The sequence below is a fragment of the Schistocerca gregaria genome, chromosome 4, assembly GCF_023897955.1.
Source record: "Schistocerca gregaria isolate iqSchGreg1 chromosome 4, iqSchGreg1.2, whole genome shotgun sequence".
NCBI lineage: Eukaryota > Metazoa > Arthropoda > Insecta > Orthoptera > Acrididae > Schistocerca > Schistocerca gregaria.
This window is the reverse complement of record NC_064923.1, coordinates 117,063,131-117,081,697: the sequence shown is the minus strand read 5'-3', so window position 1 is coordinate 117,081,697 and position 18,567 is coordinate 117,063,131. Positions and strand designations below refer to the sequence as shown.

Here is an 18,567-nt window from a genome sequence, read left to right as displayed (position 1 = left end):
CAGTTAAATTATTAAGTTGTAATCACAAGAATTTAACACTGTCAACTCCTTCCATCTGCTTGTTGTCATATTTTAGGCATATACTGGCAGGAAATCTTTTACAATTTCTGAACTTCATATAATATGTTTTTTCAAGATTTAGTGACACACAATTGGCTAAGAACAATTTATTAATGTCCAAGAAAATTTCATTAACTGACCTTTTAAGGCTATACTTGATTTACTATTTATTGCAATGCTTGTATAATCTGCAAACAAAGCAAACTTGGCATCTGGTAATGTTACTGATGAAAGGTCACTGATATACACATGATGCTATTGGTTCCCAATTGGATGATACCTGGTAGCTTAACACACATCTCTTTCCTAGTGACACCCTTTATTTTCTGTCAGATGTAGAATTTTGCAGTTTTTCCTGTTACATCATAACATTCTAATTTACTTAAAAGGTAGTGTGATTTACACAGTCAAATGCCTTTGATAGATCACAAAATATACCAGTAGCCTGTAATTTTTGTCTAATGAATTAAGTACCATGTCACTCTATGTGTATATTGCCTTCTCAATATTGGAGTCCTTTAGAAATCTGAATTGTGTCTTGGATAACATTTTATTCGTGGTCAGATGGTTAAGGTGATGACTGTATTAATTGAATTCTGGCTGGAAATATATTTTAAAAAGGTTTCTTTGGGTGTCTGTGCTGGCCACACCCCCTCTTTCTAATCTGTGATCCATATCTTCTCTATGCTAGAAAGTTTTTGTGCATTAATTTTTCGTGCACACAATTGAAACAAACTGCAGATGAGTCTAGAAGGCTGTCAGAAAGATTACCTTTACTTGTTTCTTTGTTTATAATGTGTTTTTAATAGTATGTGGTACAAACCTATTTCAGTTTTTAGTTTTGCATATATCAACCTGTTTTGCTTGAAATGGTTTTCAACAGTGGGTGCAACCAGGGATAACTTACATAGTGTGAAAACAATGCAGCAAGCTGTGTGGGAAATATTCTTTCGCAAATTTTCCACAGATGATAATCCTCAACATTCCCTTTGTGACATATTGTGGTGCAAATATCTTCAAGCAGAAGCCAGTGGAAAACCATACACTCACAAATATGGTTTACCACTTTCGATGTTATAAAACCAACTTTCAGGTACCCAGCCGATCCACAACCGCTGAAAAAAATGTGTATGTGGGAAAACATCGAATACAAACGAGAGGTGCAATCACCTTATATGGATATGTATTCTGAATACTATTCTGCAGAGGAAGGCCAACTGAATCAGACACACATCTAGACAGGACGTGGAGTAACACCTCATTAAAAAACTTTTGTACAGCTGGCCCCGGTGATAGTACTTACGCAGTAACTGAAAATAAATTAAAATAAAGTCATGACATGTTTACCACCTATCTTCTGTAAGCCAAACGGTCAGAACTGACTCATTGTGTTTCTTGATTTTTCTGGAAACCAAACTGATTTCCCTTCTGACTGGCTTTTACCAGTTGTTCCATTCCTCTCTAGATAATTTGTGTTACTATTTGGCAACTATGGTTTATTAAAGTGACAGTCAATAATACACGCAGTAGCTAGCATCTTTTTTCTTAGGTGATAGCTTATCACAGTCTTCTTGAGATCTGAAGGTACCCTGCCTGTCATATATTCTGCACACTACATCAAACAATTTTGTAATTGTTGGTCCTCCCAAGAATCTTAATAATAGAGAAGGTATGTTATGTACTCCAAATACCTCGTTTTGACTTAGGTCTTTCTGTTCTCCATCAAAACCTTCTCACAATATTGCATAGCCCATCTAATATGTTCAGTCACGACCTCTATGTTTTCCATAATATTCTCTTCAAAATTCATTCTTTTTTATAGCTCTTCCATATATTCCCTCTATCCTTCAGGCTTATCCTCTGTGCGTAGTGCTTTTTATTACTGCTGGTAATGCAACCTTTAATCTGAGCTTTAATCAAATCTATCAGATTTTAATTGGAGTGATAAGGTGGCAGTCTAATGAATGCGCATATGTTTTGCCATCTCTCTGATTTCATATCTGGCGAACTGTGGTTTAAGGAGAGATTAGTTCCGTGAGCTTTCCTTTTTCTAAAATTGTCAATTGCTGCAGCTTTTAGATGCATCAGTCAATCAATCACCTTCCACTTAGTCACAGCAGGCATCTTCTCAACAACTACAAAATGGTTAAAAGCATTATTGAGAACAGCAGTTGGTGGTCTCCACATATTTGATATTGGCAAGTCTAAGAACCAATAAATAAAAATATTGTGATTCCTTTCTCCATGATAATCTATTAGTCTTTTGGTAGCATCTTTGGCTAGTAATCAAAATGCTGTGGGTCCCAGGTATGACCCAGCCACTGCTTTAATTCTGAGTAAAAATCATCAAATGGCTGAAGATTTTCCGGCATAAGAAACCACCCTCATTCTGCCAAAGACCTTGTCAAAGAAGGCAGAAGGAGCAGGCAGATGTTTATGGCATCTTCTTTCCTCTGAAGTGGGAAACTGCCCCTAAAAGGCAGAAGAATCACCAATGATCAATGGCATATGGATGCAGAAGGCAATGGGAACCACTGCTTTAAAGATTTAATGTGTATCCACAGGAAATGTGGCTTATGGCTGAAAAAGAGAGTCATGATGTCTCTCCATTGGCAAAAGATTCTGGATTAGTTTCCCTGTCTGAGTCTGTATGGGCACTGCCAGGTGTCATAAGAAAGAAACTGAATAACCGTCAAAAGTTCAACATTCAAATGGAGTCTGGAATGCCACAAGTCTGAATGTGGTAGGAAAGTTAGAAAATTTGAAAGGGAAAATGGAAAGGCTCAATCTGTATATAGTGGAAGCCAGTCTGGATATAGCAGAAGTCTGTGAAGTTAAATGAAAAATACGTAATCATTTCCGGTCATGCAAATGTAGAGTAATATCAACAACAGCAGAAAATAGTATAAAAGAAATCACATTCATTATGAATAGGAAGTTAAGCCAAAGAGTGTGTTTCTGTGAACAGTTCTGTGATAGCATTAGTCTCATCAGTATCAACAGCAATCCAAAGCTAACAACAATAATTCAGATATACATGCCAGCATCACAAGCAAGAAATGAATAAACATCAAACAATGGAAACTCCAGGAAAAGACATATTGCAACTTACTGTAAGGAAGACACGTTAAGTTGCAGACAGGCAGAATTGAAAGACATCTACATAGAGCTTTCAGCCATAGCAAAAGAGAAAAAACACACCATTCACACACAAAAGCAAGCACACTTCATGCACACATGACTGATAACTACAACATTTCGGGCTGGAAAGCAACTATCACTTGGGATGAAAGCAGCAATATGGAGATGGTGAGGAAGGGGAAGGGAAAGTAGTGTATGGGTGGGGATAGAGATATGAACACTGTCTGGTGGAGTGTGCAGGGACTAGACTGCCAACAAGTACAGCATGAGGAGGTTGTGTGCCAGGGGGGTGGGAAAAAAAGGGGGGGAGGGGGTGCATTGGCAGAGGACAGCAAATAAACAGTGTGGGAGACGAGAATGGGGAGGAGAGGATATGACAGAAGTGATGGAAACTGTTGGGTGGAGGGTATGTTATTGTAGGTTGAGGCCAGGATAATTAAGGGAGCAGAGAATGTGTTATAAGGATAACTCCCACATGTGCAGTTCAGAAAAGACGGTGGTGGCAGGAAGGATGCAGATGGCTTGGGTAGTGAAGCAGCCATTGAAATCAAGTATGTTATATTCGGCCGCAGGGTGGTCTATTTTGCTCTCAGCCACAGTTTGGCGGTGGCCCTTGATCTTGGTGGATAGCTGGTTGATAGTCATACCAATATAAAAAGCTGTGCAATGATTGCAGCAGAGCTGGTAAATGACATGGCTGCTTGCAAAGGTGGTCCAGCTCCTAATGGGGTAGGATAAACAGTCATATGTGAATGAGGTGTGCTTGCTTGTGTGTGTGAATGGTGTGTGTTTCTCTTTTGCTAATGATGGCGGTGGCCAAAATCTTCATGTGTCTTAATTGTGCCGGTCTGCAACTTAACATGTCTCATTTAAGGTAAGTAGTAAGCTGTCTTTTCCTACATTGTTAAAAATGGAGAGAGGGAGAGAGGGAGAGAGGGAGAGAGGGAGAGAGAGAGAGAGAGAGAGAGAGAGTGAGAGTCTGCAGATGAAGGGAAGGAACTGAGGACGGCTTTACAGAAGAATATGGGTTTGGCAGTACAAGTGAGGTAGGAGAAAGACTATAGAGTTTTGCTGTAAACTTCGGCTGGTAATGGTGAATACACTGTCTCTGATCACAATTTGTAATGATCAAGAGTACTCTGAAGTTTGAGAGAAACATCAGGAAGAATCAATCTGCAAAGAAATGGGATACAGAACTACTGAAGAATGATGATGCACTTTTGAAGTTCTCTGAGGCTGTAAATACTGTGATAATGAGTCCACAGCAGGCAGTTCAGTTGAAGAGGAATAAACATCCCTAAAATATGCAATAACAGATGTGTGACGGACAGAGGTACAAGGAGGGTAAATGCTAAGAAACCCTGAGTAACAGAAGAAATGCTTCAACTGATTGATGACACAAGGAAGTATAAAAATCCTGAGGAAAAGACAGGAATACCACAACATAAATCACTTACGAATGAAATAAACATGGAGAGCAAGGAAACTAAAGCAAAATGGCTACAGGAAAATCTATATCCACATCTACATACCTACTCTGCAAGTGCAGTATGTGGCGCAGAATACCCTGTAACATTACTAGTCATTTCCTTTCCTGCTCCACTGTTAGAGAGAGAGAGAGAGAGAGAGAGAGAGAGAGAGAGAGAGACGACTGTTCACAAACCTCCTTTAGAGCCAAAATTTCTTCTACCTTATCTTCATGGCCCTTAAGCAAAATGTATGTTAGCAGCAGTAGATTTGCTTTGCAGTCAGCTTCAAATATTTAAATCACATGACTGTGTCAAGCAGGACACTACTAGTGCTCTATCTGAGTGTTACAGGTTTGTTTCTCCAACACTCCATATTGACTTGCATATTTATAAATTAGAGCTAGCTGCCATTCATCACACCAACTAGAAAAAAGAAATTTTGTCTAAGTCATCTTGTACCCTCCTACAATCACTCAACTTCGACACCTTCCTGTGCACCACATCACCTTCAACGAACAAACAGACTGCTGCCTAACCTGCCTGCCAGATCTTTTCTGAACATAGAAAATTAAAGCAGTCCTATCATACTTCCCTGGAGCGCTTCTGAGAGTACCCTCATCTCTGACAAACACTCACCATAGAGGACAATGAACTGGGTTCTATTACTAATGAAGTCTTTGAGCCAATCACATACCTGGGAACCTATTCCACATTCTAGTACCTTCATTACAGCTGGCTGTGGGGCACTGTGTCAAATGCTTTCTGTAAAACCGAGAAAGAAATGGTTGTTGGAAGGACAGATTCAGCACATACTAAAGTCAAAACAGCATTCACAGAAGTTAAAGGAAAAGGCATCCATATTAAAAGGGCACGAGCACTTCTACTGTTAAACGTAGAGGTAACAGCAGATAGGTAAAAGGAATACACTGAAGACTCCTGCAAGGAAGAGGAACTATCAACTGAAATGATAGAAGAGAATACCGAACTCAACTTGGAAGATTAAGATAATCTAGTGTAACGGTCAGTGTTTACCAGAGTTATGCAACACTTGCAATTACATAAAAGAAAGCAGAGATTACATTCTTTTGGAATTTCTGAAATTACTGGGGATGTGGTAACCAAAAGACTTTCAAATTGGTGTGTAGAATCTATGAGACAGAAGACGTACCCTCAAACTTTCAGAAAAATATCATCCACACAATTCTGAATATCCAAGATCACATAAATGCAAAAATTATCAGACAATTGGAACACAGCTCATGCATCCAAATAGCTGACGTACAGAACAATGGAAAAGAAAATTGAAGATCTCTTAGATGACAATCAGCCATTTCTGATGTTGCAACTGATAATGGAAGCAAGACTTACGAAAAATATAGGTAGCATTATGGAAGTATAGTTACTACTCACCAAATAGCACAGATGCTGAGACACAGATAGGCACAAGGAAAATACTGTCACAAATTATGAATTAGGCCAACAAGGCCTTTGTCAAAAATAGACAACTTGCGCACATGCGTGCGTGTCCTCACTCACACACACACACACACACACACACACACACACACACACACACACACACACACGACCGCTGTCTCTGTCAGCTGAAGCCACACTATGAGCAGCAATAGCAGTGCATGAAGACGGGGAACGGGCAATTGGGGATAAGGAGGAGGCTGAGGTGGGGAGGGATAGCAGGGTACGGGTTGTGATGGTGAAGCGCAGGGATGAGGTGGAGACAGGGTAGGGTAGCTAGGTCCAGTTTGGAGGTTAGACAGAGCATGGTGGAGAGGTGGGAAGGGGTGGTTACGGAAAAGGAGAGAAGTAAAAGGACTGGGCGCGTTGGGGGAACAGAGAGCTGTGTAGTGCTGGAATGTGGAATGGGTACAGGGAAGGGGCTAGGCGGGGGAGGACATGACATAATATTGTTGCATTCCATCCTGGATTTTCCACTGTTTGAAAAATATAGATATGAGCATAGACTCTGTTGACCTACAAAAAATGCTTGACAATGTAAAATGGAGCAAGAAGCTACTTAGAAACATGGGTAATATACAATGTGTATATGAACCAAAAAGGAACAATAAGAATCGAAGACCAAGAATGAGTTACTTGGATAAAAAAGGTGTAAGACAGGGGTGCAAATTTTCTTCCTTATTGTTCAATCTGTACATCAAAGGAATAAAAGAGAAATTCAGATGTGGGATTAAACTTTAAGTGTGAAAGAACATCAATGATAAGATCCACTGATGATATTGATATTATCATAAGTCAATGTGAGAACAAATTACAGCGCACACTGAATGGAATGAACAGTCTGCTGAGTACAGAATAATGGTTGAGAGTAAACCGAGGACAGATGAAAGTAGAGAACTTAAGTATTTAATACGTGGTTTTAAAGTAGAGAATCAAAGCATTTAATACATAGTGTTATAGAAAGATGTCACAAATTAGGTGGACTGATGATCTTGTAAAGGGTAAAATTTAAGGGGAAGACAGAGACAGGAATGTAAGGAAATTCCTGAATGGAGAAATACATAAAAAAAGGAAAAATAATCCCTCACCTATAGCAGATCAATGTGTGGAGCCCAGGAATATGTAAGAAAATAAGCACTCACAATAGCATTCCAGCAATAGCTGTTTTTCTAGCACAAGGACACACATACAACCACACAGACACCCAAACACACATTCCTGCAGTCACTGATTACTGATACTAATGCATGCAGTTGCCTGAGTTGATAGAGATGGGGAGGGTATAGGGAAAGACGCAAGGAGGAGGTCTTTGGACAGATGACTCTGCAGGCACACAACAAGACAAAAAGAGTACAGAGGGTACAGCAAAAAAAAAAGAGGAAGGGGGAGATAGAGGAAGGAGGGAGAAAAATGAGAGAAAGGTGAAGACAATGAGGCAGGAAGGTATGGGACAGAGAAGGGAGAGGGGTTGATAAGGGGAAGAAGAGAAGGAGATGGGGAGAAGATGGGGGGAGGGAGGGGACGAGGGAGATAGGGAGGCAGAGGGGGGGGGGGGGGGAGAGAGAGAGAATGCTCACAGGAGAGAAGGCAGGAGAGTGGTGGGAGAAAATAGGGCAGAGAAGGAGTGATATGGACAAAAGAGAGAAGGGAAAAGGTAAAATAAGGCAAGGCAGTGGGAACAGGTAAGAGGAGGTTCAGGCTAAGGGGAATGTGAGAACAGAGAATTCTCACCTCTGTAGTTCAGAGAAACTTGTACTGCAAGGGAGTATCCAAATGGCCCTTGTAATGAAGGAGTGATTGAAGTCAGTTGTGTTGTGTTGTGGTGTGCAGCATGTCTGGCAACTGTGTAGTCAAGTTTGTGGTTTGCCACAGGTGGAGCAGTGACCATTCATGCGAGTGGACAGTTGGTTACTTATCACGCCCACATAGAATGCTGTGTAGTATTTGAAACATACCTGATATAAGTAAAAACTGCTTTCAAATGTGCCCAGCCTTTTATAGGGTAGGAAATTCCTACAACTGGAGTGCTATAGGAGATGGCGGGTGGGTGAGCGGATGGGTGGGTAAGTGTTTGGGACAAATCTTGCACCTGGGTCAACCACAAGGGAATGACCCATTGTGTGTAGGACTGGGAGTAGGATTGGAACAGGGATGGACAATAATATTCTATAGGTTGCGTCAGTGGTGAAACATTACTTTGGGGGATGTGGGTAGGGTTTTGGGTAAGATATCCTCATCTCAGGGCACGACGAGTGGTATTAGAAGCCCTGGTGGATATAATTTTGAGGTTTTCCACATCAGGGCAATACTGCATGATCACAGGAGAGCTGATAACTGGCCGGTTAACAGGTTTGCTAGTATTAGAAGCACAGACGGCACGAGAGATTCGTTGATGGACGAGTTGGATAGAATATTGCCTGTCAGTAAAGACTCTGGAAAGATATCATTAAATTTCCACTGCAGATGTGGCATCTATGGATGACGAAGATGTAAGAAAGAGACTTTCTGACATGGAATGGGTGGCATTTGTCAATGTGGAACTACTGTTGGTGGTTGTTGCACTCGATATGTGTAGATGTGTTTATGGTGGCGTCTGAGAGGTGGAGATTGACGTTTAGGAAGGTGGCTTCATGAATTGAGATGGACTAGGTGAAGTGATTTGGGAATAAATGTTGAGATTATGGAGGAAAGAGCAAAGGCTGTCCTTGCTGACAATCCTGATCATGAAAATGTCATCAATGAAACTGAGCCAGACAAGAGGTTTTAAGTGTTGACTAGATAAGAAGCAGTTCTCCAGATGGTCCATAAATAAGTTGACTTAGGATGGTACCATTGCAGTACCATGGGTATGTTTGTAGACAGCCTTTGAAAGTGAAATAATTGTGAGTCAGGATGTGCTCGGCTAGGAGGATTCGGCTTGGAGGATTAGGAAAGAGGTGTCGGTTTACTGTCAGGATGACACGGTGGGAGGTAGTGTTCCCTTGGCTGTAAGGCCATGGCCGCACGGAGGTGCTGATGTAGAAAGATGTTGCAACCACAGTGACGAACAGGAATCTGGTGGTAATTGGATACGAAATGTGTAGAGGTAGTGAAGGTAGTGAGTGGAGTCTTGAACATATCATAAGACGTTATGGAAGATAGATTGGAGCAGACGGGTAACAAAAGCATAGGTTCATTCTGTGGGAGCAGTGTACCCAGCCACAATGGAAACAATTGTCTGCAACTTCCTATCCTACATTTAAGGCTTGCCTCTCCACTGTATCCATTCCATTACCACCAGATTCCTTGTGATGTCATTCTACACCAGCATCTGCCATGCCCATGGCCTTGCGGTCAAAGAACACTTAGTACATGCATAGGCATGACAATGTTGCTTCACTGCAGGGTCAGTGTGGATACATCTTGGGCTGACGGTGGCTTGATAATAGCTGGGAAACTGGACCCCTCAAGAGGAACAAGAATTATCTGTGTAAGTGGATCTACAGCAAGCAGAGTTTGAAACCACTTAGCAACAAGCACAGTGCAAGGGCGGTGTGGACAGCCGAAAGCCAAGCACTCGGCATTACACATAGCATGATAAGCTAGATGAGGTCGGCTGTGGGCCAAACTCCAGAAGAGCAATTGCCTGCCTGGTCTACTGCTGCCTCCAGGAAAACCATCTCCGCATGTGTCGCATGAGCCCTCCACATCCCTCTGCACCACCCATGCCACTGTTAGGGATACAAAATCCCTCCCCCCGCAAAGGCCAAGTAGATAAAAAAAGACCACGCTTGCACCATGAGCCCCAGTGTAGAATCAGAGAAGCCATTGGAAAATCTGACAGCTGACCAAGCACCAAAGGAGGCAACATCAACACCAGTGGCTCTGTCAGAAGGGCGGAATAGCATGGAGGTTACAGCAATGGTGGGTCCACTGACGGTAATGGAGGTTAAGTCACTTCCATCAGCGAGGGGAGGGGGAGGAGAGCAGATCAAAATCCACGGGCTTCTCATCAGCAGGTAGAGGGTGGGCTTCACTGGAAGCTGCTACTGCAGGCAATGGGAGGACTGTGGAGCATGGTGACAAGGCGGCAATGGGAAAACACACTGCTGCAAATGGGAGCCTTCATTTAGAACAACATTGTGACTCAACTTGTCATCCAGCAGACCACCAGACTACAACAGTGACGTCCCAACAGGGTGCACGCATAGCGGACTTGAATGACAGGTTAGTTGTTTCGAACCAACATACACCACAAACAATTGTCACTCTTTGTGGCCTACTGTGATACCCAGCTGCCAGCCCTGCATATGAAGAAACGGGCCCAAATGGCATTCTGGGAGGAAAATCTGACAGTACCCAGTGGTTCATGGCATGTGACTCAGGGTGCAGCAAATCCATGAAACTCCATGGATGGCAACCATACAACTATTCTTCCAGACTGCGCCTACTGACCAATAATGCCTGGTATATAGCCAGAACCTCCCCACGTGAACCTTGGACCTTGCCGTTGGTGGGGAGGCTTGCATGCCTCTTGCAGGCCAGACAAACGTGTGCTTCCTGAAGAGGGGCAGCAGCCTTTTCAGTAGTTGTAGGGGCAACAGCCTGGATGATTGACTGATTACTGTATGGTTAAATGATGATGGCGTCCTCTTGGGTAAAATATTCCAGAGGTAAAATAGTCCCCCATTCGGATCTCCAGGCAGGGACTACTAAAGAGGATGTCATTATCAGGAGAAAGAAAACTAGCATTCTACGGATCTGAGCGTGGAATGTCAGATCCCTTAATTGAGCAAGTAGGTTAGAAAATTTAAGAAGGGAAATGGATAGGTTAAAGTTAGATATAGTAGGAATTAGTGAAGTTCGGTGGCAGGAGGAAAAGACTTTTGGTCAGGCAAGTACAGGGTTATAAATACAAAATCAAATAGGGGTAATGCAGGAGTAGGTTTAATAATGAATAAAAAAAATAGGAGTGTGGGTAAGCTACTACAAACAGCATAGTGAACACATTATTGTGGCCAAGATAGACACAAAGCCCACGCCCACCACAGTAATACAAGTTTATATGCCAACTAGCTCTGCAGATGACGAAGAAATTGAAGAAATGTATGATGAAATAAAAAGAAATTATTCAGATAGTGAAGGGAGACAAAAATTTAATAGTCATGGGCGACTGGAATTCGGTAGTAGGAAAAGGGAGAGAAGGAAACATAGTAGGTGAATATGGATTTGGGGGGAAGAAATGAAAGAGGAACCCCCCTGGTAGAATTTTGCACAGAGCACAACTTAATCGTAACTAACACTTGGTTCAGGAATCATAAAAGAAGGTTGTATACATGAAAGAAGCCTGGGGATACTGACAGGTTTCAGATAGATTACATAATGGTAAGACAGAGATTTAGGAAACAGGTTTTAAATTGTAAGTCATTTCCAGGGGCGATGTGGACTCTGACCACAATCTATTGGTTATGAAATGCACATTAAAACTGAAGAAACTGCAAAAAGGTGGGAATTTAAGGAAATGGGACCTGGATAACCTGACTAAACCAGAGGTCGTACAGAGATAGCACAGGATCAAGTAGGTAAAATGACGAGGTCTAGTAGAAATCCTTGGGTAACAGAAGAAATATTGGATTTAATTGATGAAAGGAGAAAATATAAAAATGCAGTAAATAAAGCAGGCAAAAAAGAATACAAACGTCTCAAAAATGAGACAGGAAGTGCAAAATGGCTAAGCAGGGATGGCTAGAGGACAAATGTAAGGATGTAGAGGCTTATTCTAAGCTAATTCTAAAAAAAAGGGAAAGTAGAGAGGTGGAAGGAGTATATAGAGGGTCTGTACAAGGGTGATGTTCTTGAGGACAATATTATGGAAATGGAAGAGGATGTAGATGAAGATGATATGGGAGATATGATACTGCGTGAAGAGTTTCATTGAGCACTGAAAGATCTAAGTTGAAACAAGGCCCCGGGAGTCTGGTAAGCAAGATGTATGAGACATGCAAAATACTCTCAGACTTCAAGAAGAATATAATAATTCAAATCCCAAAGAAAGCAGGTGTTGACAGATGTGAAAATTACTGAATTATCAGTTTAATAAGTCCTGGCTGCAAAATACTAACGCAAATACTTTACAGACGAATGGAAAAACCGGTAGAAGCCGACCTCGGGGAAGATCAGTTTGGATTCCGTAGAAATACTGGAACACGTGAGGCAATACTGACCCTACAACTTTTCTTAGAAGATAGATTAAGGAATGGCAAACCTATGTTTCTAGCGTTTGTAGATTTAGAGAAAGCTTTTTGACTACGTCGACTGGAATACTCTCTTTCAAATTCTGATGGTGGCAGGGGTAAAATACAGGGAGCAAAAGGCTATTTACAATTTGTATAGAAACCAGATGGCAGTTATAAGAGTCGAGGGACATGAAAGGGAAGCAGAAGTTGGGAAGGCAGTGAGACAGGGTTGTAGCCTCTCCCCGATGTTATTCAATCTGTATATTGAGCAAGCCGTAAAGGAAACGAAAGAAAAATTTGGTGTATGAATTAAAATTCGGGGAGAAGAAATAAAAACCTTGACGTTTGCTAATGACATTGTAACTCTGTCAGAGACAGAAAAGAACTTGGAAGAGCAATTAAAAGGAATGGACAATGTCTCAAAAGGAGGATGTAAGATGAAAACCAACAAAAGTAAAACAAGGACAATGGAATGTAGTCGAATTAAATCAGGTGATTCTGATGGAATTAGATAAGAAAATGAGACACTTAAAAGCAGTAGATGAGTTTTGCTATTTTGTCAGCAAAATAACTGATGATGGTTGAAATAGACAGGTTATAAAATGTAGGCTGGTGATGGCAAGAAAAGCATTTCTGAAGAAGAGAAATTTGTTAACATCTAGTATAGATTTAAGTGTCAGGAAGCCTTTTTCTGAATGTATTTGTATGAAGTGTAGCCATGTATGGAAGTGAAACATGGAGAGCTTCTGTGAAGTTTAGAAGGTAGGAGATGAGGTACTGGTGGAATTAAAGCTGTGAGGACGGGGTGTTAGTCGTGCTTGGGTAGCTCAGTCGGTAGAGTACTTGCCTGCGAAAGGCAAAAGTCCCAAGTTCGAGTCTCGGTCCGCCACACAGTTTTAATCTGCCAGGAAGTTTCATGGATGATAAATAGTTTGTAGTTTGGACAAGAAGAGAATAGGAGATTTTGAAATGTGGTGCTACAGAAGAATGCTGAAGATTAGATGGGTAGATCACATAACTAACAAGGAGGTATTGAATAATACTAGAAGAAGGGACCAGTTGATAGGACATGTTCTGACACATCCTACGGGCAAAGTGCTCCACTTCTGAGTTATTAATAGAAGACGGGTGAGCCAGAGCGGTAGTCAGATACCACTGCAAATGCAAAAGTCCTCAAACTCTCATGACATAAACTGCTGACCGTTGTGATACCAGGATCCTGAGGAATCTCTCAATGACAAAAATAACAGACAGTGTGCAAACCAAAACTCTGGGTCAGGGGAGACTCACCAGATGGGATGTGAACGAAAAACTTCCTTCCCTTTCAACTCTTATGTCAGAAGAAGGAACAACTGGCTCCGAAAGATTGTAAAAGTTAAATTTATTTGTGTGTGTGTGTGTGTGTGTGTGTGTGTGTGTGTGTGTGTGTGTGTGTGTGTGTGTTTTCTCCTGCTGTCGGTTGCTGAATAGATTTTTTATCTATCAATTTACATTATAGACTGTGTAATGCGCCAAACCATCTTCAGGCTGAAAAAAGCGCATCAGTTGTTAGTATCGCCTCAACTCTTACTATCAATTTTTATGTGCTAGAAGAATGAAGCGATTATTTTGTTTTAGGTATGTGACATTTGAGGGTTGAGAAAAGCTGTGTCCTGTCAAGTCAGTGAGTTTGCAATGCCCAGCCAATTGCTGCATCACGGCTTGCAGCAAAGACAACAACTACGATGCAGTTGGCCACTACGAACATTTGCCAGTGACTGCATAGAAGAAACACTTACTGTTAAAGAAAGAATTAGCGTGGTATGTTTGTTAGAAGAGAATGTTTCTTGGCTTGTCCTTTGAGAATTTCAGGAGTAGTATCCGAGTATCGTTTGAGTAGTGAGCCTTAAGAGAGATTACCTCAAGAGCGTAATGAGATCAGCTCATACATACGACACATGAAGTAGTCTGCAATGGGGATAGAAGTCAAATGTGTTTGTTTAGAAAGGGTTTTTGAGAAGATTATTGGTTTATGTATGAAATGATTATTAGGTCGATCTTTGGCAGAAAAGCTCCGATTCATTGAAGTGTGAGATTAGTTTCTCGTAGTTGTGATTAATGGTGCGTTGTGCTGTTTAATACCCACGTGATGGTAGGGGAATCATATTTCAATATTTTTGTGAGATTTTCTGTTGGATGGTGTATGTGAAGAGACATGTTCACGCAAAGTCGTTTAATTGTTTTGGGATCGAGATTAAAGAACACACTAAGAGATAGCAGCTTTGCGTTGTGTTATTATGGTTGTATAGGTGTACACAGGTACCAAGGAGTAGTAACTTAGCAACACTTGGGTTAGGATTTATTGTGCAACTTCAGCGTCAGCGTCGCAATATAGTAAATTCAGAAAATCTCATTGGATGAACTGAATGTGTAGTCTATATTAAAGGAAACGGTCATCTTGCGCTATAGTTATTTACTGAGAAACAATCAGAAGTTTATTGAGAATGTGATAGCTTTTCCCCTTGTCCCAAAGCAACAAATCAAGAATCATTTGAAAGAGAACATGCTAATTCTCTCTCAAAGAGAGATCAATGAGTGCTGTCTATTGAATTTTACTTATTAGTGGGTTGTGGTAGTCAAACGCTGAAGTGGTTAAGTTTTGTCTGATTCTCTGTTCATATAGCTGTAAAGTGGGGCTGACACTCAGGTTTTTTGTTTTATTTATTTTTTTAATTACATTTCCGCTTACTGGCGTTCTGAACAGTGAACCAGCACTTAAAAAAAAAAAAAAAAAAAAAAAAAAAAAAAAAAAAAAAAAAAAAAAAAAAGGCTGACTTGTGCTGGTAGTTTAATTAACTGCAGGAAATAAAGAAAACAGTTTTAAACTGAAAGAGTCAGTACCCGACTTGTCTCTTATCCCCAAACTATTTCAAAATAATTACAAGAAAAAATAATCAGTTTTATTTGAAAGCAGACTAACATCTGGAAAATATATTTTCGGAATAAAGTAAACCCAAAGGCCAATGAAGTAAAAGAATGGATTATTTGTAAAAGCAAAGTTCGAAGAAAATAAAGAAAAGGAATAATATTTTTCAGTGAATGACTTGTAATGAAAAGAAAGATAATTAATCTTTAGACGGGGAAAGCAAGTTTGTATGTTATGGAAAAGTGATTAAGTACAAATAAAAGGTTAGTCCATTTAATTTCTGAAGGACTGAGATTAATGAAATAGTTTATTATGATAAAATTTCAATAGAGTCAAGTGTGGAATTCTGCCCACATGTCTAATACAGGGTGCCTATGAAGCTGTCTTCAAGGATTGCTAGACAACAATTCAAGCAAAACATATTAATGGAGTTTATCACAGTAAGTTAATTTGACAATACTCAAGTCCACATTTTAACTAAGGTGTGTCGCAAGCAAATGAAGACAGCCAATTAATCAATGTCCTTCGGTATATATATAATTTCAATGCAAGCAAACAAAACAGTTCATAAGTCACTGCTGTAGTGTTTGTATGACGGCTAGTCTTCCACTCTGGCCGCAGCTAGCTGGGGTGGCACTTATATTCTCTTCATGTAGCTGCCACTCCATTCGTGGTGTCGTCCCAGTCAGTGTACCATAGGCTGACGTTGTCTCACAGCCCTTTCTGCTGTAATGTTCCACGCCAACATGCCAGCACTTGTCATTATGCCGGAACATCAAGTATATTGTTGTACCAAGGCACTACTTATAAAGGTTCTTGTTGACTGGCAATGAGACATAAACAGTATATAATTATGTCTTTGCCTCTTGTATGTTTTGCAGTGTGTTGTTTATTGCTAAAGTAAATACATCATTCCTACTCCCCATAGAGTCTCGTTAACATTCTTCTGGTGAGTGATACTAGTTTTGTTGGTAGTTCATCTTTGAAACCTAGTGAACCCTGATAGTCAGATGTATTATTGTGATTAATATCCAAATAGTTATCACTGACCCCATTGTGCCACAAAATGTTTTTGTGTCCATCTTTTCGTACATGGTGATGATGTAGGGAGCTAGATTGTAATTTACAGTGTGAGAAAATAAACATAGCACTTTATGTGACATCATCATGTTAATACTGACGATTACTTCAAGTCCCACACATTACGTCATTGGGTAAAGGCAAGATCTTGTCAAGACAAATCGTAGTATTACGACAGTGAGCTACATTGGCTGACATTGTTTTTCACCAACATATTGCTATGCTGTTAGAGCCTGTCATTATAGTATATCTCCTACGATTGAAACATATTACAATGTTGGCATTAGTGGTGCAGTAAAACTGCTACTTCTGCTTGACAAATTTATCTGGAATTAGTTCAAAGTCTAAACATGCTGTAAAACTTCTGTCTTCAGAATCAGCAATTTGACTATTGTCTCATGGATAATGACATCCCACACCACCTCCATCAGACAGCAAAAATGTGACAATATTTTTGGAAGTGTTGATACCATAGAAAGATCCAGATTTTATGGAAGTAGTTGATGATCTCAAGCCAGTTAAGTAATGTCAAAAGGAATTTGAGCATTTATTTTCTGAGGAGGAGGACCCAATTTTCTATAATACTATTAAACCTTGATGGAGTCCCTTGGTGTTTGTTCTATAACACCTCAAAAACTAAGTTTCAATCCATTCTTATGCCTTACACAGATAGTTTGAGGGAAAGTTCCATGAAAATGCATCTCTTGCTTTCCAATATCCAATATGACTACTGCTGCTGGCAGGTCTAATTATAAAGTGAAGCTATTATATCTGGATTATAACTTGGCTATACAAAATTTTGCAGCTTCTTGTGCATGTGGGATAGCGGAGATAGAAGTGATCATTATACAAAGATTGCTCATCCATCACTTGTAAGTGCTGTCTACAATTCATTGCTTTCACTGCACATCAAACTAGGTTTGATTAAGAATTTTGTGAAATCAAGGGATAGTGGTGGAAAGTTCCCTAAGATCTGCAAAGCAAAACTAAAGGGGGGCATATTGGTGAGCCCTCAAATCATGGAACTTATGAAAGCCTCTTAAATATGCAAGAATCAGCTGCACAGTTCTCTCAAAAACATTACAGTAACCTTTTTAGGAAACTCTCAGTCTGAACATTATAGAGAACTTGTGAGAAAACTGACTGAGAACTTCAAGGTGATGGAATGTAATCTGTGATTGAAAACATACACATTGGTCTCCCACAGAAATTTCTTCCCTCGGTGGTGTTAGTAACAAACATGGCAAGTGTATCCAGCACGACATCGCTGAAATGGAAAAATGCTTCCATGGAAAATGGGCTTTAAATATGATGGGAAACTATCGTGAACACTCATAAGAGATGTTTTTCTTTTTTCTAGCCAAGTAGCCAAAAATCTACCTCACACTAATTTTACATACATAAAGTATCTTCCAGTTTAGGTTTTACATTTACTCAAATGTATAATCACCAGAAATGTTATTAATGTGATTACTCACAAGCTATGGGTGATGGAATACGCCTGTAAAATTATTTGAAACCAACACAAAAAACTCAGTATGAATCACCCATTATACTTCTTTTAATATTAAAAAAAAATAATTTTGTTGATCAGTGTAGTTATTAATATTCAATATTATTATTATTATTATTATTATTATTATTATTGATTCCATATACTCTCTTATCTATTCTACTTACTTTGAAAATGTGCTCATTTCCAGTAGTGGGGCAGCTCTCAAATTCCGGTGGTTTCCACTGACATTTTACACATAGTTCATTTAATGCCAAAACATCCTGTTCTACTCCACCTGAAAATATAATCAGAAGCCAAGTTAAAATTCTCTCAATAGAAATGAGGGACATTTTATATTCTTAAGAAATTGTAGATGACAGGTATGTTTGTTGTTTCCTGTTATAAGCTAAATGTAGATATATTTTCTGATAATACATGGGGTGGGTCCGTGATTATGAAACAAACTTTCAGGGATGATGGAGAAAGGTAAATGTATCAGTTTGAGGTACGGGACCCTGCTCTAGAAATGACAGAGTCAAAAGTTATAAGCAAAAATCATTCTAAAAACTCTGCAGAGGATCTCTTCTATTGCAAGCTTTTTGTTTTCCATGTCTTGGGAGCAGTTACTATGGACCAAAACAAGAATAACATGCCCAGTAAATATGGACCCTAAAGTGCATACACTGAAGAGCTATGAGCAATTGTTCATCTTTGCAACTGTGAAAC

At 40.0% G+C, this 18,567-nt stretch overlaps 1 protein-coding gene across 2 annotated transcripts in view; it reads right to left on the bottom strand.

The window, feature by feature from the left end:
• The window catches only part of LOC126266740 (serine/arginine repetitive matrix protein 2-like), a 320,191-nt gene that overhangs the window by 28,062 nt on the left and 273,562 nt on the right, over positions 1 to 18,567 (bottom strand). For both annotated transcript variants that reach the window (XM_049971227.1, XM_049971226.1), the window contains one exon: positions 18,027 to 18,136. In XM_049971227.1, the coding sequence (XP_049827184.1) occupies positions 18,027 to 18,136 (110 nt within the window). The remainder of the gene's footprint in view (positions 1 to 18,026; positions 18,137 to 18,567) is intronic.